This window comes from Zonotrichia leucophrys, chromosome 1A, assembly GCF_028769735.1.
Source record: "Zonotrichia leucophrys gambelii isolate GWCS_2022_RI chromosome 1A, RI_Zleu_2.0, whole genome shotgun sequence".
NCBI lineage: Eukaryota > Metazoa > Chordata > Aves > Passeriformes > Passerellidae > Zonotrichia > Zonotrichia leucophrys.
In genome coordinates, this window is record NC_088170.1 from 14,717,344 (window position 1) to 14,739,804 (window position 22,461).

At 43.5% G+C, this 22,461-nt stretch overlaps 1 protein-coding gene across 4 annotated transcripts in view; it reads left to right on the plus strand.

Annotated features, from left to right (window-relative positions):
• RASSF8 (Ras association domain family member 8) overlaps nt 1–22,193 on the plus strand; it is a 71,211-nt gene extending 49,018 nt beyond the window's left edge. For all 4 annotated transcript variants that reach the window (XM_064701120.1, XM_064701126.1, XM_064701135.1 and 1 more), the window contains 4 exons: nt 3,523–3,717; nt 15,850–16,739; nt 18,681–18,825; nt 19,936–22,193. In XM_064701120.1, coding sequence (XP_064557190.1) covers nt 3,615–3,717; nt 15,850–16,739; nt 18,681–18,825; nt 19,936–20,057 — 1,260 coding nt within the window. In that variant the 5' untranslated portion in view covers nt 3,523–3,614 and the 3' untranslated portion in view covers nt 20,058–22,193. The remainder of the gene's footprint in view (nt 1–3,522; nt 3,718–15,849; nt 16,740–18,680; nt 18,826–19,935) is intronic.
• The last annotated feature ends 268 nt before the right edge of the window (nt 22,194–22,461 follow it).

Below are 22,461 nucleotides of genomic sequence, written 5' to 3' on the forward strand. Positions count from 1 at the left end.
GAAAATTTTCTGGTTTCCAGACCTCTCTGTGAACTTCTACTGCACAATCCTAGAAACCAAACCAGTCCTAGATCTGTTTAACTTAGTACAGATGAGCTTTGCTTAGAAACTTTAACGAGACACAGTGATTTCAGCCCAGAGGTGTTACATTTCTGATGTGAGTGTATGTTCCTATGGCAGGTCCCCAAAGGGGAATCTGTGAGCTCTTGTGGGGCTCGTGGAATCCCAGAATCCATGGAGGAAAAGCTCTCTGAGATCATTGAGTCCCACCTGTGATTGATCCCCACCTTGTCAGCTAAACCAGAGCTCTGAGTGCCACATCCAGGTGTTCCATGGACACCTCCAGGGATGGGGACTCCACCTGGGCAGCCCTTTCATTAACACACTCCTTTAATTCAGCCCTGCCTGTTGTCTGAGGGATGCACGTACCACAAATTCTTAATCTTATTTGGTCTATTAAAACTATTTGTCCTGTAAGAAATGAATGGGAATGTTTCCCCTGAGCTTGAACTGATTCAAAGGCACTTTGTCCAGATCATTTGCAGCTTTGGTGAATGCTTTCTTCAAACTTGGAAGTGTCAGCAAATATTTCCTTATTATATGATGCTTCTCTTTAGTCTTTGCTTTTTTTAAAGGTGGACTGTAGGAAAACAAATGACCAAACCCGATCTGCACTGAACACAAGACTGAACATTGTGTGCTGACTGGGGGAAAAATGCATTTGCTGGCTTGCTAAATTGAGATAATACTTTGGATGTTGACAGACAGAAAAACAATTAGAGCTGTCGGATGCTTTGCTGACGTGTGCGTTGTCACATGGAGAGATGGCTTGGTCGGTGCCAGGAAATCTGAACTGTTCAACCCTCAGCAAGTTATTAAGTTAATTAATAAAGTTCCTTACAGCTGGGCTTGGAATGTGAGGTCTGTTTATTTGTGAAGACAACTGGTCCAAGAATAAATAGCAGAGGTCACTGATGAGGCCTCTGAGGTGTTTTCTCAGTCACTGCTATGTTACAGGCTGGTAAAAGATTTTCTTCTGCTTAGTTTATTGGTACACTGAAGTGGTGTTAACCTGAGTGAAGTGTTTCTGTGTTTGTACATGGTTAATGCTTGTGCAGATAGAATTTTTCTTTGAATTGCCTAGCTTTATGTGGGAGAATGTTTATCAAAACATCTTTGGGTTTTCAGGTTCTTGTTCATGTCTCAAAAGACTATTTCTATATATGTCAATATTCTTAAAAGCAATCACTTTTCTATTGAATATGCAACTCTATTTGAGATCTGGTTTTACTTACAAACTTTACATATACTCCTGAACAGGTAGCTTTGGGCAGTATTTTGGGGGTGTTTGCTGGCTTGACTTTACTGCTTAGTGCTTTTCTGCTAATGCTCATCCTGTTGGCGTGGTGGGGCTCTAACAGGCTCTGAGGTTGTTGCTACCCCAGTCTGTCAGGTGAGGATCTTCCAGGTGTCCTCTGCATCCTGTGTCAGTGTTTGTCATCTGCTGGGTGAACTGTTTGGTTGTAGATGGGAAGTCATTTTCCCCTCTAGCTTGGGGGCTGCAGTGGTGCATCTTTTAGATGCACGAAGAGATGTTCACATCCCCAGGAGAAAGCAGCTCTGGTTGCACTGCAAATGTGAACACTGCACCATTTCTGCCTCCATGTGGTGCAGTTCTGTTCAATCCATCAGCATCATCTGATTCCATGTTTCTTGTGTAACCCCACCCTGCCTGTCTTCACTAATCTCCCCTAATTTTCAGACTTCTTATACTCCATCTCTCTGTTACCCATTTTCCTGGTACTTAATTCTTCAAAAATATTGTCTTTAGTTTTATCCCTTTATCCATATGGGATTACCTGAGTACATGAGCTTCTTTTATTGTATTATCATTATTTATTTTCCCTGTATCTGCCTAAGCAGCCCAGCTGTCTCACTGGGTTTTCTTTATTTGAGTTTGGTTTTTTGTTGTTGGTTAGCTTATAGGTAGTTTTGGGGTGTTTGCTTTCTTGTTAGTTTCTGGGTTTTTTTAAGATTTAATCATCATTATTGGTAGCTTGGTGGGGTTTTTTTGTTGTTTTTTTTTTGTTGGTTTTTTTTTTTTTTGAGGGAGCTTTCTATCTTTTGAAGACAACAAATTTTAGTGAGTTTACTACAAAATATTTTGCATAGTATCATTGCAGAGCCTATGGAAAAACCTAGGAAAAGATGTTAGACAACATCTGGTTCCTCACAGAGCCAGCACAGCGCTGGCAGGGGTCAAACAACCCCTAGAACACTTTCCCTAATGCATCTTTTTGTTTTAGAGGGAGAGAGAAGCAATCTGTCTGCTCACTTTGCTCTCTGGGTTCTGCTACAAAATGCATGGGTTTTTTGGGAATAGGAACTTTCAGCTGCTTCTGCAGGGAGACAAAAGTTGGACTCTCATAGATGGCTGTAATTGAAAATGTTTCCCTCTTGTTTTTCTGCAGCTCCACCTGCTAGAAATTATTGAACTAATACTGAAACCTACTTACTAGTCCCTGAAAACTTTCAGGCAGCAAATAAAGGAGTAGGGGCACCTCTTACTGGAAACTGTTATTAGTTTATTCTGGAGTTGTTTATTTAGTGTTTTTTCTCTGGGTGCTCCTTTTGTAGCAACTCATAAAATTTCAGGAAATAAACTGTAATGAAGCTTTGGGTAAGTCTGTAGAAGAGGTAGACATTGTTATAGCACGGGATCCTAGAATGCAACCATAGAATTATTGAGGTTGAATAAGAAAACCAAGTCCAACCTGTGCCCAATCCTCACCTTGTCACCCAGCCCAGAGCACTGAGTGCCACATTCAGTCCTTTCTTGGACACCTCCAGCAGTAGGGAATACAAACCTCCCTGGGCAGCCCCTTCCAGTGCTTGACAAACCTTTCATTATTAAATTCCTCTGGATATTCAATCTGAGCCTCTGGCACAACTTGAGGCTGTTCCCCGGGAGCAGAGCCCTGTCAGAGAGGTGTGGAGAGCCAGAAGGTTCCCCCTGAGCCTCCTTTTCTCCAGGCTGAGCCTTCCCCCTTTCCCAGCTCCCTCAGCTGCTCCTCATCAGGCTTGTGCTCCAGCCCCTTCCCCAGCTCTGTTCCCTTCCCTGGACATGCTCCAGACCCTCCATGTCCTTCCTGAAGTGAGAAGCCCAGAACTGGACACAGATTTGAGGTGAGGGCTCCCCAGTGCCCACAGCAGGGGCACAGTCTCTGCCTTGCTCCTGCTGGCCCCACCATTGCTGGCCCAGCCCAGGTGCCAGTGACCCTCCTGCCCACCTGGGCACAGCTGGCTCATCTCCAGCTGCTCTTGACCAGCACCCACTGTCCTTTTTTGCTGGCACTTTCCAGCCACTCTGCCCCCCAAATGCATCAAAGTGTGGTTCCTCTTGTTGTTTCCAAAGCAAGGAGGTTGTGTTGGCTCTCCTACCCGATAGATGCCAAGGTGAAGTTGTTAACTTTTCAAATCGGTGATTCTTTGTTCTAAGACCAGGATTTTTCTCTGTTCCAGCTGCTGCAGGAAGTCAGCTGCATGTCTGTGGTGCAGCTGCAAGAATGACTTGACTGGTTTGCATTCATGGCTCTTGGATGATCTGGTGAACCATGGAGCTCAAAGTATGGGTGGATGGAGTGCAGAGAATCGTGTGTGGGGTCACCGAAGTCACAACATGCCAGGAAGTTGTGATAGCCCTTGCTCAGGCCATTGGTGAGTATTGCCAGATGGGAAGTGGGGTGAAGCTTTTTGTGTGAAGCTAAACCCAGGGGAGGTGGGGGAGCACTGGGTACCAGCAGAGCAGAAAATGCAGTGCACAGTGGGATAATCTTGCAGTGTAAACTTGTAGCCTTGGATTTTTCACCTGCCAGAGAGAGACCGAAAAGACAGAAAAGAAACATTTTGAAATCTATAACCTTCCCTTCAGTAAAAATTTATTCTCTCTATAATAATAATTATGCTGTCATTGCTTGTTGTAAATAAAGCCTGGACTAAGGAAGGTGCTAAACTGTCAATATTGAGTACCAAAGAAAACAGAACTGGTTATTCAAAAATATAATTGGCAGTTCAATATAATTGGTTGGCTAATGAAGTTTGTTGAAATTATACCCACTGTAAGTATCTTTAGCTATATTGGGAATAGTATAGATCAATGAAATAGATCCTTCAGGGTCTCCTCTGACTCCTGCATGCCACATAACTCACTGCTCATGAAAGGGTAACTTGGCAGTCTTTACACTGTTATCCCTTTGCTGAGCAGTTCAGAAGAGAAAAATAAAATCTTTCAGGCTCCACCACGGGAAAGTCTTGTTAGATATTTCTTGGTGATTAAGGGCATCCTGAATAAGCCTCAGCCTTACCCCATCAGTATTTCCTATGCTGATACCTATTCTTCACTAAAATGTTATCATTTGCTTTATATACTATTTAAATTTAGTATATTATAGTATTATTAATAATACTATACACTATATACTATATAATAATACTATTAATAAATAGTATTATTAAACAATACTATTAATTTTAAAACCTATGTTTTACCTAAAATGAGGAGTTTAAAGGTGAGCCTCTGCATTTTTCAGTGTGCCAGCAGTTTTGCAAGATTGTATAAGCAGTCTGACTCAGTTTGAAAATAATGATTTTCTAATAGAAAGTTAGATCTGTGGATGTCAGCAAGGTATTCTCCCTGTAAGCACAAAGTCAATTTCTCTGAAATTGATGTTTATTTATTTAAATGTTAAACTTCTAAACATAATTTCCATCTACTTATATCTGATGGAGTGGAAGACTGACATTTATTTATTTTATACTTCAGGAAGATTTGAACAAAATGCTAGCATGTGCCTATTTATATGCACCAAATAGCTTTTAAAGCTTCATTTAAAAATTGTAGAAAGTCAGTTTGTCTCTCAAATCTTGTAGTTGATGTTAAACTGTTAAATCTTTCTTTACTGGTTTAGTTGCAGCTTTTTGTTTAATGGTAATTGGTTCATCAATTCCTTCCATATCTTATTTTCTGCCTGCGGAGAAGCATTCTCAAAATTTTTGAGCAACAATTCTGATCATTTTCTAGTCATAATTAAGTGATACATGTTTAGAAATAATGAAGTGGTTGTGATACTTTTGTTCTTCACTTTGTTTTCCATATCCCTTCATTCTGTCTCCTTTGCCTTCTCCCACAGAAATGTCAGACTCCCAGTTCTAGACAGGAATTTAATGTTGTCCTGTGTAATTTCTCCTTGGGTTTTCTTCTGTGTCCTCAGTTATTAGCCTGAACTCTCTAAAGGCTCCCTCAGCCTTGGAAACACACACAGGTTTTGTCAGCTCTGCAGACTTCCTTTTCTGTAACACGTCACCAGTTTGTCTGGGACAGGCGACACTGCTTCCATGCTGAGATAAATTTCAGCTGCAACCGGAGCCAAATCAAGATAATCCTGTGGAAATTCCTTCCCAAGGCAAACAGCCTGTGTAGAAAACCCCCAGAGCAATTCCCCTCTTGCTGGGACAGCCAGGACAGTATCAAGCACCATATAAATTACACCTGTGTGTCTTTGGCAGGGGGGCTCTCCCAGCCCTCCTGCCAGGCCATTCATCAGGACAGGACCATCTGGCTGCCCCTGTGATTTGGCTCTAGGTCCCAGCTCACCAGGAGGAATTGTCACTTGAATTTGAATGGGAATCTATGAAAATGGATCCCTCCAACTCTCACCTGACATTTGGTGGTGGAAAGTAGCCAGTCTTAGTTGGCTTCCTCCTCGCTTGGCTCTGATGGGATTTTCCACTTTGCTGTCTGGCTCCTTCAGCAGTCACATAACTTGGCTGCACTCAGGATTATTTTGTCTGTCTGTAAAGTTTGTGAGATCCTCCTTTTGTTTTGTTGTGCCTTCCAGTTTATTACTAGGTCCTTGACTTAAAGCATACAACACACAAAACACAGTCTTCTTCACTGAGCCTGAAATGTGAATTGCAAGAAATATATTATTTTCTTGAAGTGCAGTGTCTGGAATATCTGAAAATTGGCTTATTTTATAGCCATATCCACTGAGGAAAGCACAAGCCAAAGATACCTGGATTAAGACATCCATAGTTAAGAAGTTTCTCATGGACAAATGAAGCTGCCTCTATTCTAGACACATGAAAAATAAAGCTTTGTCCAGTTTTAAAAAGAGGAAACTCAAAATTAGTACAGAGCTGTGGTTAGAAGGCACCTTTGGACAGTATCCAACTCTGCTGCTCAGAGTGGGGCCAGGCAGAGCAGGTTGCTCAGGACCAGGGGCAGCTGGGTTCTGAATGTGCACAAGGGTGGAGACCTGGCTGCAGCAGTGTTCACTCACCCTGGCAGTCAGAGTGTGCTGTCCTTAAATGGAATTTCTCGTCTTTTAAAAAAGTGCCTTTTGCTGTCGCTTGATCAAATGCAGGGTCCTGTCTCCTGATCTCCTGCTGTGATAAAAGCAACAAAAATATTTCCATCTATGCACTTTACAACTCTTCCCCCATATCATGAAAATTCAATAACTTCAGGATACAAAAGTTTCTTGGTTTGTTTTTTTTGTTGTTGTTGTTTTGGGGGTTTTTTGTTTGTTTGTTTTTGTTTTCTTTTTTTATGTTCGGGGGCTGTTTTAGCATTAAAAAATCAAGTTATACTGGGCTATGAGCCTTTGTAAGAGGTTCTGTTCCATAGCCAGTGTCTAATCCTTTGGCCATGGCATTCTGTCACTAAAACTTGCCTGGCTAATGCTCCTTAATTCCTTAGAAATTGGAGCTCTTCCAGTAAAAAGCCTCTCTCTGGGGCTGTACTCCTGATAAATAACATTTGTGTTACCTGTTCTTGCACTGTGAGCTCCTTCCCTTTCCCCTGCTGCCCAATCTCTTCATCACTGCAGAACAGGAAATGACTACCCAAAGTAAGAATTTTAGGGTTTTGGGGGTTGGTTGTGGTGGAGGTTTTTTTTGGGTTTTTTTGGTTTTTGGTTTTTTTTTTGTTTTTTTTTTTTTTGTTTTGTTTTGTTTTTTTTTTTTTTTTTTTTTTTTTTTTGGTTTTTTTTTTTTTTTTTGTTTTTTTTTTTTTTTTTTTTTAATTTCTGTTTGGATTGAAGTTAAATCTCAGTCTCAAATGCCCCCTCATTCTTTAAAACAAAAGGAAAGAAAAAGGGAAAGTTGTCTCATTTGGTGCCCCAACAGAGCTTATTTTCAAAAATGTGTATGTAATTTATTGAATGCAAGAGAGAATAATATCAGCTGGATATAACTTTGGATATTAAATTGTCTGTATCTGTAACTTAGGAGGAGTTGGAATTGCCTTAGCTGGAGGGCGGGTCGCTGGAATTCTGTTCAAGACAGACATAAAACTATTCAGTTACAAGTTTCCAGAGAGTGAAATCATCTCTCACTGGGATCTTAAAGAACACTTGATACTACCTTTTATGAGTTTTATCTAGGTCTGCTTTATTTTCTTTTAAACTCAAACTGTTTGCAAATGACAAAGAATTGGCTTTTAAATACAAATAAGAGAAGAGATTGTTTAATCATGAGAAACAAAGCCTTCACCAAAACAAAAATACACGTTAGCACCCAGTTCAAATAGAGAACCTTGAGTCTTGTTTTAAAAATATTTCTGCCAGGAGGAAGGAGCTATTACAAGGATCATCCATGTCTCTGTTAAAAATGTGCATTTGACAGCCCATTCTCTGCTAAGTTTTCTGTGCATTCTGTGAAAACCAGAATCGCTTCATATAAACATTGCTTGGTCATTTTGATTCCTGTTCATAACTTGGACAACTGAAAAAAGTAAAAAGAGTTCTTGATACTTTTAAACTTTGTGTGTGAGGAGATGATTGATGAATCCAGCCAAAGGTCTCTTTCAAATGTGTGTGAGCATAGTGACTCCTCTCAAATAGTCATTATTATAGTGAGGGGAAAAGCAGGTGTATCCTAAAAAAGTGAGTCAATCATTTTAGCTGATGGTTAGGCAAATGGAGTTTAACTATAGATTTTTTTTAATGGGCTTCTACTGGTTGTTTTCCATTCAAACACAAAAAATAAAAAAATCTTCCAAAGGAATGTGGTGACAAATAGCGCAGGCACAAATATACTTGTCCTGTTCCTTCAGAAGTGTTGCTCTCCCACTTCCAGACCCCATGAGGATTTTTATGCATTTGTTGTGATTTTTTTTTTACCCTTGAAGCCTACAATGCATCTCCTCTGCTCAGAATGTCATGTTTCTTTCCTGAGAAGTGAAAATTTCAGTCTAGAGACATGAAACTTGAATTTCTTACCAAAAGAGACCTTCTACCCTCCTCCCTGTAATTTTCTGTGGCAAATAATTAAATTGGCAGACTTGCTTTAAATAGTGCTGTGGATTTTGGTGCTTCTGGCTGGAGGATCATGAGCAGCACTTCACTGAACAAGAAGTACAGATGTCTCTTTTTAAAATTAAACAAATGCAAGAGTTCTTTTTTTTTTTCCTTCCAGTTGAGTATTTTTCTTCAAATATAAATGGAGTGTATTTATTAAAATGTCAGTGCTGTCTCAGACATGTGTTAGAGCATTGTAGGGCTCAGCCAGAGTTGTATCCAGAAAGATCAAATCACTTATTTTATAAAACCACGTAGTGACAGGACAGGGGCTTCACAATGGCTTCACACTGACAGAGCAAGTTTAGATTGGATATGAGGAAGAAAATCTTCCCTGTGAGGGTGCTGAGGCCCTGGCACAGGGTGCCCAGAGCAGCTGTGGCTGCCCCATCCCTGGAAGTGTTCTAGGCCAGGCTGGATGGGGCTCTGAGCAACCTGGGATAGTGGGAGGTGTCCCTGCTTAGGATCTGCTTAGAATTTGTGTTTTTTCAACCCCAAGATTTCATTCTCTGCCCCCTCAAATAGTGATATTAAGAGGGATAATTAGTACAAGAAATTTTGTGGTGGTCCCATGGTGTGATCATATAAACTTTCTGGTTCAGAAATCTGGTGACAGTAACCTCACTTTGAAGGATTCTCTGTGGCTGCTCTATGTGCTTTGCCATGTGTGACCTCAGCCAAACTTCCCCATTGTTTCATCTATTTAGGACACAACTCTAAAATAAGTGTGGTACCTCAGGGTGCTTGGAAAAAAGGCAGTTGAAAGTATGAAGTGATGACTGAGAGCTTTGTGCTGTTGGGTTGTGATAAACTCCTGCATACCCTTTTTTGAGAGCCAGGATAATAGTAATGAACTAAGGCTTCAGCCCTGGTGAGGACATGGAGAGATGGCTGTGCCTGGAGAACTCAGCAGACCTTCCATGGGGCCTGTATATCTCTGTGGATATTTCTTCTAGGACTGGACTCCTCTCACTCTTTATTTTCTATTGTATTTCATACCTGTGGTTGCAAAACATAGCATGAGTTAAGAAATCTCAGTAATGCAAACTCTAACCTCTATTTTGCAGGTTTTTTTTTTTCCTCTTAAGATTAAGTATTTAATGAGTTTCAGGTAGCCAGAATGGTATTTTTTTTTAAATTGCAATGGATGTTAACTTAAGTATCACATAATGAATGAAATGCCAGCTTCATATTTCAAAGATACTGAGTTCAAATCATCCTGGATTGATTAAAATTGCCAGCAATTACTTTTCTGTCAGTGCTGTTAAAGATTCAGGAGTTAATGCTGTTGTCTCTTTGGTAAGGCAGAGCATTTTCACCCACGTGTTCCACATATTAAGAGTTCTTAGAAGATTTTCCCCACATGCAGTTACTTTTTCTTTGCATTGCCTTGTTGAGGAACACAGCCTAGGGCTGGAAGGCTCTCTGGGAAACCAGGTGGGTCAGAAAGCTGTATCCATGTGCATTGTTCAGTGCTCTGGGCAGTCTGGATGTGGCTGGAGCCAAGTGTTGGCAGGTCTGGCTTTACCTCCATGGAGACCTGTGTGCAGGCAGGTGACAGTGTCTTTATTCTTATTATGCACTGTGATAAATCTGGGGTGCTCATTCAGATTCAGCTCTCAAGACAGAGACTAGTGCAACTTCTCTTTTAGTGTGGCTCTCTTAAAACTTGTGTCTTAAGTGACCATTTTCTTTTTTACCTTTTTTTTCCCCAAGACTGTCCAGAGTGCTGCTTTGCAGGGCAGACTTTTGGCACAGCTGCTGTGCAGCAGAGGTGATGGAACCCCTGGGGAAAATGGGAGCTAGGAACGTGTCTGCCAGGGAGCTTCCCTTGCACTGAGTGAATCCTGGTGGCCTCAGGGACAGAAACTGGGAGCAAGAGTGCATGGAAGGGTTTGGGAGCAAGTCTTGTGGCTGAAGGAGCTGTGGGGGGGCTCAGCCTGGAGAGAAGGAGGTTCAGGGGGACCTTCTGCCTCTGCACAGATCCCTGACAGGAGGGGGCAGCCAGGGGAAGTCAGGCTCTGCTCCCAGGGAACAACAGACAGGGCAAGAGGGAATTGGCCTCAAGCTATGCAGGGAAGGGTCAGGTTGGACATCAGCAGCAATTTCTTCATGGAAAAGGTTGTTAAGCATAGGAAGGAGCTACTCAGGGAGGTGTGGTGTCCCCATGCCTGGAGGTGTCCAGGGAATGACTGGATGTGGCAGTCAGTGCTCTGGGCTGGGGGACAAGGTGGGCATTGGGCACAGCTAGGGCTCAATGATCTTAGGAGTCTTTTCCTGATTCTATGAGCTCTGGTGACAAAGACCTGCTCCTGCCCACCCCAACCCCTTTCCTAGGGAAGGAGAGGTACCCTCATGTTTAAGACTGCTCATCTCATCACTTTTCCCAGAAATTATTTGAGAGCAGGGCAAAAAGTCACCTGCTTGCACTGACTCACTGCTGTAGGTCCTGGCTCTGAAGCACGGGAGACACTTAATGGAAAGATGGATCTTGCTTGGTGCTTGGCACAAACATTTGTAGCCTGATGGCAAAGATAAGGCATAGATACATTTTTTCATGGTGTATAATACTACCTGCATAGCAAAATAAATGTAGTGCCTGAAATGCTTTGCTTGTAGAGGATGATGGACTTTTGGGTGGGAGTAATGGGATGAATCATTTCTGTCCTGAAAAAAGGAATTGATGACCTCTCAGGTTACAGTCCTGCCAAGAGTGTTGCTACTGCTGCTTTCCTTTAGATTTTCATTTTCACTTTTGGCAGCAGAAATGGTTGCTCTGTCTTCTGTGTCAGCTGCAAATATTAAAGCATATAGAGGAGCTTGAAGTGAGTAATGTTGTCCTACTACCTTCATGGAGTATAATTTAAAAATCTGCCTCTTGAGAGTCTAAAAATGTTGATTACCTTGTACCTATATTTCATTAGTTTAATCACTGTTCATTGTGATGGAATCTATGTTTAAATTAGCAAATTACATCAATTATATCAATCCCAAGCTAAGACTACAGTGGCTGGGCACTTGGGTCCAGAGATTGTGCTGTGCAGCAGAGCCAGATCTAGGACACTGAGTGCAGTTTGCCATTTAATATCACAAGAAATCCAGGTTCAAACCACTCATGACAGCTATTTGCAGGGTGTCAGAACATCAGCATTCTGGAGTCTATATATTTCCTTTCCTGATGTCTTTCTCAATTTTGCAATAAATTATTCTTTTGAAGGTGTGCCTGTATTAATAGAAGCTGTGATACGTTTGTGTGCTTAGGGAGCTGTAGGTAGAAACTTAACCCATTAACCTTGACACTGCCCTTTGTGCAGATGCAGTGTGCTTTAGGGATGTAAATATGTATCTGCTTCTGTTACTGCTTGTCATTTGCTGTCTGCAAAACAGAAACAAGGTCTTGGGGATTGTTTTAGGATGGCAATGTCCTATGGTACAGGTAGGGTAGAATGGGGATTCTGGGGACCATGTAATAATCACAGAATCACAGAATGGCCTGGGTTGGAAAAGACCCCAACGATCATCCCAGCCCAGCCCCCTGCCATGGGCAGGGACACCTTCCACTAGCCCAGCTTGCTCAGAGCCCCATCCAGCCTGGCCTTGGACGCTGACAGGGATCCAGGGACAGCCACAGCTGCTCTGGGCAACCTGTGTCAGGGCCTCAGCACGGTCATAGGGAACAATTTCTCCCTCATACCCATCTAAACCTGCTCTCTGTCAGTGTGAAGCCATTGCCCCTTGTCCTGTCACTCCAGGCCCCTGTCAAGAGTCTCTCTCCATCTTTCCTGTGGGCTCCCTTCAGGCACTGCAAGGCCACAATAAGGTCACCCCAAAGCCTTCTCCTCTCCAGGCTGAACAGTCCCAATTCCCTCAGCCTTTCCTCCCAGCAGAGCTGCTCCATCCTCTGATCCCCTTGGTGTCCCTGCTCTGGCCTGGCTCCAGCAGCTCCCTGTCCTTGCTGTGCTGGGCCCAGGACTGGATGCAGCCCTGCAGGGGGGCTCAGCAGAGAGGGGCAGAACCACCTTTTCCCTGCTGCCCATGAAGCAGGTGCAGAGTTTCTGTGGTTTTTTTCAGCCCTTGAATTCCTGTTTTCTGAAGAGGAAACTACAGAACACAGTACAACTTGTGCTTTATTGGGCCTGTCTGGATGATTTTATCTACCATTCCCATCAATACAAGGCTTTGATAGAAGTATTTTAAAAAAAAAAAGTCTAATATGTTCTAGTTGCAATTAAAGCAAATTTTTATTTCAGAAGTTTTAGGGGGATTTGTTGCTGAACTGGTGACTGAACCTTCCCTGGAGATATTGCAAAATTCTGGGTGGGATTCAATATAATATTCAGCTGGAGAAACACACTGTAATTTGAGAAATGCTGTGCATTGCTGATACATGGCCATTACCTGAATGCGACTGTAACTTTAATTTTTAAAATAATAAGGTTGCATGAATGAGGCTGGACTGAGCTCTGTCAGGTGCTTTTTGTGTCCAGAAGCTTGTGGACAAACACACAGGGCAAGAAGCAGCATGCAGGTGCCAAACTGTTCCTCATCAACAACCCGGGCTAGCTGCTTTCTCCTTGTCAGTGGTGGCTGCACATCAAACCCAGCAGTTTGCTACAGGGACGCCTGTGTTCTGAAATACTCTGTCATTAGTTCTGAATTAACTCATTCACCCTTTCATTTGTGAATTAATCCCCTCTAATGCAGGCAAACATCACAGTTGTGGTTGTCTGGGTATTGTTAATCTGCGTCATGCACAGGCTGAGCACCAGACCTGGGTAATGATCTCGGAAGAGAACAGCTTTGTCTCAGAGCAGTCCTGAGCTCCAGGTGTGGTTGTTGAACTGCGCAAGTATTACTTCTACAAAACACTTTCTTTTATGTGGATCTTGAGTGCCAAGTTCATTATTTAGGGCTGCGTGTTGATTTGGAACCCTAAGCTAAGATGAAAATAGTTCTTGGCAAGTCTGTGCTTAATTCTTTTGGTCAAGGTTGTTAGACTTTTATTCTCCTCCCCCTCTTCTTTCTTTTTTTTTCTTGTTTTTTTTTACTCCTGTTACATTACTTTTAAGTAATGAATTTAATAGCAGAGTGAATAGAAACTGCACTCTGCTTGCTCCCTTAGTAGTACCTACTCTAGTTTGCAATTTCAGGACTTCTCTGAACCTGTTTCTGACACAACATGAACATTAGTAGCACAACCATGATTACAAGCTGGAAACTTCTAAGATGAACAAAACAGAGCAGTGAAGTGCAGCCTTTGTCCTGGGCTATGTTTTCACTAAATTCTTCTTCTCCAGGATTTACTGCCCATATGCTATGGCAAACAGTAGTAGCTTTATTTTTCCTGTAACAACACCAATACAAACTATAAATCTTCATGGATCAATTAGCAATATTGTGAGTTAGCAAAAATATCTCACTCTACACAATATACCTTATTAAACTTGATTTTGAAGAACTTTATTAGAGTAAGACTTAAATCTCTTTCTGAGAGTGTTAGGTTTGGGGCTTTTCCCCATTTTTTTTTTCCCAGTCCCTACCCAGAGTCATTTATTTATATGGCATTTGGGGTAGTAGATTCCTGTTGTTGTGCTGCCTGCCTTGTTCTGCTGACTTCCATCAGCCAAATCTTTGAGCCCTCACTCCTAACTTGGAAGTGAACATGGACATTTTGGTTTCTGACTGGGCCAGCCAATCCCCCTGGCCAAAACCACCTGTTCTCCAGGTGGTGCCTCTGCGGACAGTTTTTGTTCTTATTATTTGCTTTGGGATCTAATTGTGAGACAGTGAGAGCAGAGGAACATTTCCAGTGCAGTAGTTGCAGCTTGGGAAGCTCTTCAGAAGGCAGTGTTTGATTTTAGAGGGGTGCACAGTGGGTTAATCACCACAGTGCAGCTTGTTTCCTACAAATCTGAAGTGAGGAGTCCATGTGAGTGATGTGACTGGAGGTCAGGGGTAGATCTCCAGCCTGAGATTAGGATATTTTTGTCATTTTGAGAAAAGTGTGATGACTGGGCAGGTAGTATAAGGTAAGAGAACACATCAAATGTATTACCACTGATAACTGCATTTCTTCTGACTCCTCCCCTCCCCATTTAGTTGCATATATGACAGGTATTTTAGGCTTTTATGTGCTGAAATAAATCATTTGAATGATCATTCTCATGAAAATGAATGTAGGTAATGCGTTAAAGTAGTTAATGATGTTTTTAAGGTTAATGGCAATTGTGGAGCTGTTCAGAAATTCATTAACATCAAATGCTTTAAAGGCAGTTGATCTTTTCCATCTTTTTGTAAAGAATGTTGTGGCTTTTAAGTGAGGTTACTTTGACAGGGGAAGCTCTCCTGGAGAGGAAGAATGCTGTATTTCAGAGTAGTGAGAGTGCTTAGAAAAATATCCCATAAGTGGTGTTGGAGGAGAAAGACTGCTGATCTGAATTTAAGTGTGTTTGATAAGAACCCAAATGATGCCACGAACATAAGTTGTATTGTCAATGGAGCGATTAGAAAAACTCAGCACTTACAAAAAGACTCGAGCTTCTTCCTGAAGGCTGGGATCCCACTGGGGGTGTGGGAGCTGCTGGTGCAGATGGCAACATTGTGCAGGGAGCCCATTCATTGTGCAGGGATTGCTGGTTCACAGTTCAGGCAGCCTCTGCTGCTCTTGTCCCTGTGCTCTCTCAGTGAAGGTTTGTCACATCAGCAGCACTGCCATGGGCATCACAGGCTGTGGCCCAGGCTGGATCAGTGTCTGAATGAACTGGAGGGCATGGACAGGGGAGCTGAGGCTCTGTCAGTCATTAACAGCTGCTTCTGACTGACGAAAGTTTAACAGCAACACACTTCCTCCACGTTTGATATTTCTGTGTGGCTGCACAAAATATCTGGGACTCCTGTTCTTGTTTTCTTGGCCTAGAGAGGTTCTCATTGGGTGTATTTGCATGGTGGTTACCAACCCTGCTGGGTCACTTGCTTTATTCTTCCCTGTGGGGGTGCCCAGAGAAGCTGTGGCTGCCCCTGGATGCCTGGCAGTGTCCAAGGCCAGGCTGGAGGTGGCTCTGATCAACCTGGCATAGTGAAAGGCGTCCCTGCCATGGCAGGGGGATGGAACTGGCTGATCTTTATGTCCGTTCCAACCCAAACCATTGTGCGATTCCATGAATCCCAGTCCATCCCAGCCCGCCGGCAGCCCCGGGGTTGCGCAGTTCCGCGGTTCTACCTTAGGGTCAATCCTTCGCTGCTGCCGCTCCCGCCCTGCGCGGGGAGGGTTTAGAGGCGAACTTGGGGCTGTGCGGGCAGCGTGCGCTGCGGCAGGGGCGGGTGCGCTGAAACAGCCTGTGGGGGGACGGGAGTGTCCTGTCCTGCCGTGTCCCCTTGTCCCGGTGCTGTGCTGCCGTGTCCCTTACCCCGGTGCTGTCCCGGTGCCGTCCCTCACGGGCGGAGCGGTGGCGCCCCCCCGCGGCCGCGCTGACGCTGTGCTCCCTTGCAGGGCGCACCGGGCGCTACACGCTGATCGAGAAGTGGCGGGACACGGAGCGGCACCTGGCGCCGCACGAGAACCCCATCGTGTCCCTCAACAAGTGGGGACAGTACGCCAGCGACGTGCAGCTGATCCTGCGGCGCACCGGGCCCTCCCTGAGCGAGCGGCCCACGTCGGACAGCGTGGCGCGCATCCCCGAGAGGACTCTGTACCGGCAGAGCTTGCCGCCCCTGGCCAAGCTGAGGCAGCCCGGGGACAAGGCCATGAAGAGGAGGGAGCCGAAAAGGAAATCCCTCACCTTCACCGGCGGCGCCAAGGGGCTAATGGACATCTTCGGGAAGAGCAAGGAATCAGAGTTCAAGCAAAAGGTGCTCAACAACTGTAAAACAACAGCAGATGAGTTGAAGAAACTGATCCACCTCCAGACGGAGAAGCTTCAGAGCATTGAGAAGCAGCTGGAGTCCAACGAAGCCGAGATCCGCTACTGGGAGCAAAAGTACAATGCTAGCCTGGAAGAAGAAATCCTCAAACTGGAGCAGAAGATCAAACGGAACGAAGTGGAGATCGAGGAGGAAGAGTTCTGGGAAAACGAGCTGCAGATCGAACAAGAGAATGAAAAGCAGCTGATGGAGCAGCTGCAGGAGATGAGGCAGAGGATCCTGGAGTGTGAGAGTAAGCTCAAGGACTATGTGTCTCAGATCCACAACATGGAGAGTGGCCTTGAAGCAGAGAAGCTGCAGCGAGAAGTTCAAGAGTCCCAGGTGAACGAAGAAGAGGTCAAGGAAAAGATCGAGAAGGTGAAGGGAGAAATTGATATTCAGGGCCAGCAGAGTCTGAGATTGGAAAATGGCATTAAAGCAGTAGAAAGGTCTTTGGGCCAAGCTACCAAGCGATTACAGGTAAGACTGTCATTTTATCCATAGCTAGAGAAAGTCAAAGACTGTGACTGATTTCTCTTACACAAAACTGAAGCCAATGAAAGACAACACAAAAAAGTTTCCAGAGTGAATGAGGGTAAAAGGCAGAATGTGTTGCTTTCATTTTCAAATCACATTTCAGCTTGTGGGGTTTTTTTTGAAGAGCAGACAGTTTTTATTTCACCCGTGTTTAACTTGCTCATTCAAACTGTCTGAGAAGAAAAGCAGTAATTTGCACCATCATAGCCTTTTCTGAGGATAAACTTGTGATCTTTGCTAGGTTTGTCTGCCACCAAAAGAGATGAATTACAAAGAACAGTCCAAAAGCAGCACCTGGAAAGGTATAGAGCTAAAGTAAAGTACCTGCAACCTTACAGGGCTTTGCTTGTAAAGAACAGCATCCCTATTTTCCTAGCTGACTGGCTGGTGTTCAGGATTTTATTTTCTCTACACCTCAGGTATTTGTGGCACATGTGTCAAAAGAGAATTCAGTCCCTGTTTCCTTGCTAAAGTTAATGATATCACCTGAAACTTGATAGAACATGAAAGAATAAAGGAATTCCACTGCTAGCTGGATGAGGCAGAGGGAAGATTGGAGCTCCTGGGATTTTTATGTGCCATGTAAAGTAGTCCTAAGGCACCACTCATCAGCAGGAGCTGTGGTCCTTGCTGATTCCCAGGATTCGCAGTTAGTATATTCTGCAGTGCTGCAGTAGTAATAAGGTGATTTCTCTGTGAATATGTGCAGGGATTTTGTATCCTTACTTCTGCCTTAGAACCATGTTGGTTTTCCTAGATAATGAAGGGAGGAAAAAATAATCTTTTCATCCAAAGCAAAATGGATGAAAACTGTAAGGAGTTTTTTCCATTATTATCTATGCTAAGTTTCCAGACATGCTACACTTAAGGATTTGCACTGATGGAAAGCTTCAAGTCCTCTTTATGTGTTTTAACTACCTTCAGTCACATTCACCGGGGCTATGATGGAGTTCAAAATATTTCTGGCTTGGTTCTTTTCACAGTCTGTTTTCTTGGCAAGGTTCCCATTCAATTCAGATCTTCCAGTCTTGTTCTAAACCTAAAGGTGCACAAATCTGGAAGTCCACAAGAAAATAAACTGAGCTCTGCATTGTGGAGCTTTGAGGGGGAGGAAATAGACAAATATTTTATTGCATACCTGAAGTTAAAGATTAAAGCAGCTCAGCCTCTGTGTGTGGGAATAATAACAGTCCAAGACTGTTATAATCTATCAGAGCTGTAAATTTTTCATATCATGACAGAAGTACAGAAAAAGATCCTAAATGATCATCTATGCTCTGAAGGGGTGGGGAACCAGTCAGGTTTTGGCTTCATTGCACAAAACTCTTGCAGAGCGAGAAGGTTCTGGCCAAAAAAGTTTAAATAGAAAATGCAAAGAACAAGAAGAGAAAATAATTTTACTCAATTTAAGATCAGAAGAATTAAATGAGCTGTCCAAGCTGTGCTGGACACTGCAGGAAGAAGTAAGACTTGGTGCCAGACTGCTGCTCAGTTGATTATTTTTTCAGCATTCACAATATTATGTTTGTTTGCTGATGTGCCAAAGTTTTTCTCAGGTGGTATGAGAAACAGCTGCTAGTCATCCAAGAAGCAATATAAAAATAAAATACATTAAGAAAAACCCAATTAGGGTCATGGATTGGACTCAATGATCTTAGAGGTCTTTTCCAACCTAATTGATTTTGTGATTCTGTAAGTGCTAGCAAGTGTTGACTGGCTTTCTAAATTAGAAGATTAAAATACCTTTCAACTCATCATTTTGCATTTGAGCTTTAAAAATTGGAGGCTTTCTCATCAAGAGGAGAAGCATTAGTTGCCCAACTGTAACTATGGTCATGCAATGCTGCTTTATTTGCTCAGCAGCTGTTTTCTGTTTCCTGGCAGGACAGGGAACAAGAACTGGAGCAACTGACCAAGGAGCTGCGCCAGGTGAACCTGCAGCAGTTCATCCAGCAGACGGGAACCAAGGTGACGGTGCTGCCCGCAGACCCCGTGGAGGTGGAGGCCCCGCATGTGGAGCTCGAGAGAGGTGCAGCCCTCGGAACGCTTCGGGAGGGAGGGAAGGAGAGAGAAGGGCCGGGCGGTGCCGTTACTGCCGCGTCTGCTTTAACGCTGGCACTCCTACGTGAAGTGAATGCTCCCTTAGTGAGGACATTAGCAAAACACTACGAGAGCGTATTGTCGAGTGCTTCTTTTCATTCCAAGGGTTTAGCAGGCTCTAAATAAAGAGCAGTATGTGGAGAACTTCTCTCCCACTGTGCCCGGGCATGCGTTTGTCCCATCAGCAGCGCATTAAGCCTGCAGCTTTCAAGAGGGGCCGCCGTGGCTGGCTGCCAGCACAGAACGTGACCGTACATCTGACATTGCTGTTCGTCTGGGTCCTTCCTCTTCTGGTGGGGGTGTTGTCAAAGCAGAAAAAGGAATGTGTCTGGATCCCCAGAAACCCCAGGCAGCAGCCGCACGGAACAGGAGCCGACCCAGCTGGGCTGCCAGCCGTGCAGAAGTCCCGCACAGATGGCTGCTGTCACTGCGGGTGCGAATTGCCTTTGCCCCCAGTGAGATCAGCACAGCCTGCCCGTGCCCACATCTGGACTGAGAATTTCCTGGGCAGAACCACGGGAGCGTTTTGAATGCATCCCAGAGCTGCAGCTCCAGCACAGTCGGGGTGCTTTTTCCAGCACTCTGCTTCCAAGGGGCTCTTTGTCTTGGCATTCTCCTGTGCTGGGTCTGTCCCTCTGCTCAGAAAACTTTATCACCAAAAGGCACTGGTGGGAAAGGGGGTGGGGAGAGAAGAAAAGACAGCCAGGCCTTCAAAGGCAGCACTTGTAGGAACTTTAAAGTGGGAAGGAAGCTGAAGCTTTGAGTCACGTTACACGTTCAAGCTCTTTCGGCATGTCACCATTTAAGTGTGTCTCTGTGTGTGTGCATGTTTCTCGTGGGAGGGTAATTCTTTTGTGTGGGTTTCATTCTGCTGTGAAGTGAGTAGGAAGTGTGCACCTTAGATCTCCTCACTTCCTAGCCAGGCACTTCAGTAGTTTGTTACATGTGGAATTAGTTTTTCTGTATTGCATTAAGCAGGAGGAGGAGGAGATGTGCAGCCCTGCTGACGACTTTTCTAATTGTCCATTTTCTCATGCAGAGCCAGCCTTTCAATCCGGGTCACTGAAGCGCCCTGGCTCATCGAGGCAACTCCCCAGTAACCTTCGGATCCTACAGAACCCCCTGTCATCTGGTTTTAACCCAGAGGGCATTTATGTATGACAGTATGTACCTCTTCTAGAGAGGACCTAGCAAGGTACCCTGGACAAGATACACTTTATTTTATTCAGCCAATGATGAATGGAAGAAGTTTGTCTTGTTTTGTTTTTTTTGTTACACCACCGTGTTATTTCTTCTTCTTCCTCCAACACCACTTGGAGCCATACCCTGTGCACTGATGCTAAAGAGACAGGAACTGTCTCGATTCATAACTGGCAAGGATGACCTTGCTGTCAACACAGCTTGAGTGCAAAAACCTTCATTGTTTTTGCCACTTCAGAAGTGTTTGGGAAAGTATTGTTCCTTGTATAGTCATAAATGGAAGACTGAGGGTGAAGGAAACCGTGTATGCAACTTATCTAAGGTTTAATTTATTCCCTTTAATCAATGGACCTGTGAATGTTGACCTTTTATATTTTTATTTTTAACTTGTGAATTATCACGTATGGCTGTGTGTCAGTCTGACGAGGTGACTTTAATTTGTGTGTACCAACATCCCCCATCTGATCAAGTACAGCAACCTGCAATGCAGAGTTCTGAGGGGTGCTGAACCATTGCAGTGGTTTCTCACCACTAACTTTGTTCATTTCTGTCATGGGTCATCATATGTCATGTTCCATCCATTGCTACCTTTTAAGGCTTGAAAAGTGAGCTTGTGGGATTTACTTGCTGTTGTATCTACCTTGAATGAAGCACCTAGTGTTCAAAAGATTTATGGATTTTAAACCTTGGCTTGGTAAAAATATTTCCAGCATATGATTGAGGATGCACTAGTTAGATGATATTTTATTATATAGAATGTATATTTGAAATATTTTGCCACATTGTATATGCCTTTTGAGAAAAGAACAATGTAAGAAGTTGTCTTCATATATCTTACCAAAAGAGAGTAGGAGGCTTTCACTGTGTGTGATTTTGTACTTCATTTTTTTCACTAGCCATTACAGTGTTCTTGTTTTGTTACAAATCTTGCTGTTTGAGGGGAAGAAAGACACAACACAAATGAGTATCCACTTCCAACCTTCCAGAATCTGCTCAAGTTTTGTGAAGGGAATAAACCTGGCAGAGTCCCAAGAAGTCAGTAGCAGAACAGGAGTGAGGCCAGGATTTCATTCAGCTCCCTGGTGGATACATTTGGTCCCTCTGAAAGACAGTCACTTAGAGAATGTAAAGCTTCCAAGCAGAAAATTCACACATTTGGTGGTCATTTTTCACAATACATATGAAAAGAGAACATTGTCACATCTTGATATTGCTCTAATGCAATCAAAGCTAAGAAAGAATTAGACAAAAAGGGTTTCCTGCAGAAAGTAGCTGTTCCCATATAGCTCATTGGTTGCAGGCCTTGAAGTGAGATTGTTGCAGGGGGCACCAGGTTTGTGGGGAAAGGGACTGGCATCATTGGGACACACTGTAAATGTTGGGGGCTGGCCTCATGGATGACTTAGGGAAGGGATGGGCCTTCCCTGGTTTGGATTTCCAGTTCTGACAGCAACTCACAGCATCAGCCCCACCTTGGAGATGCCCTGGGCACAAGGAGGGGACACTGTGCCCCCACTGCAGTGCTGAAAACTTGGGCTCCTGATGCCCTCCTTGGCAGGGTCAGGATTTTACCACTGCTAGGAAACTCCAAGCTTTTAGCCATAGAACAATACTTAACTTGTAGCATCCTCTTGTGTTGATTCACTGATGTGCAGATAAATGTTAATTTAAGTCTCCTTTTCTAAAAAAGGAGCTTCCTGACAAATGGAAGTTTTTAAAGATATAGCAGAAGATGAAGGATTCTTGAGTGTTTAATGCATTTTTTTTCCTTTCCACTTTATTAATGGCATCATATATTCTAAAAATGCTGCTGTATTTAGACTTACAGCAACAGATAAGGCTGTGAATATATAAAGGACCTTTCCAAATGGACTCTGAATTTTTACTGTTTGACTTATCAGGTCTTTTTTTTTTTTTTTTTCCATCTTCCCTTGTGAGCAAACTGGAAAATGAGATATTCCTACCTGAGGAACCTTTGCAGTGCTCACCCATTTTACTATTAGTTTATCACAATTCCATGCTCATGTTTACTGTGCCCATAAATTTGTATTAAAAAAAAAGAATGTGTGTGTACATATATATATATATATATATAAAGTGTAAAATATCCATAGTTTGGGGACAATATCTGTCCAAGGTACTTGAGCATATATGCCTTACATTCTGGGTTCAATTTACAGAAATGAAATGGCCCTCTCCAGTGGATATCTTGCATCTTCAGCACCTCTTGATGTTAGAGAACTGAGGCACTCAGCACCTTGCAAAGTCTGGCCCAAATTATGCTGCATGGGGGTGGGGGGAAAGAGTCTTGTCCTGAGATGAAGTATTTTTAAGGCAGATCAGCATATTTACCCCAGCTAATGAT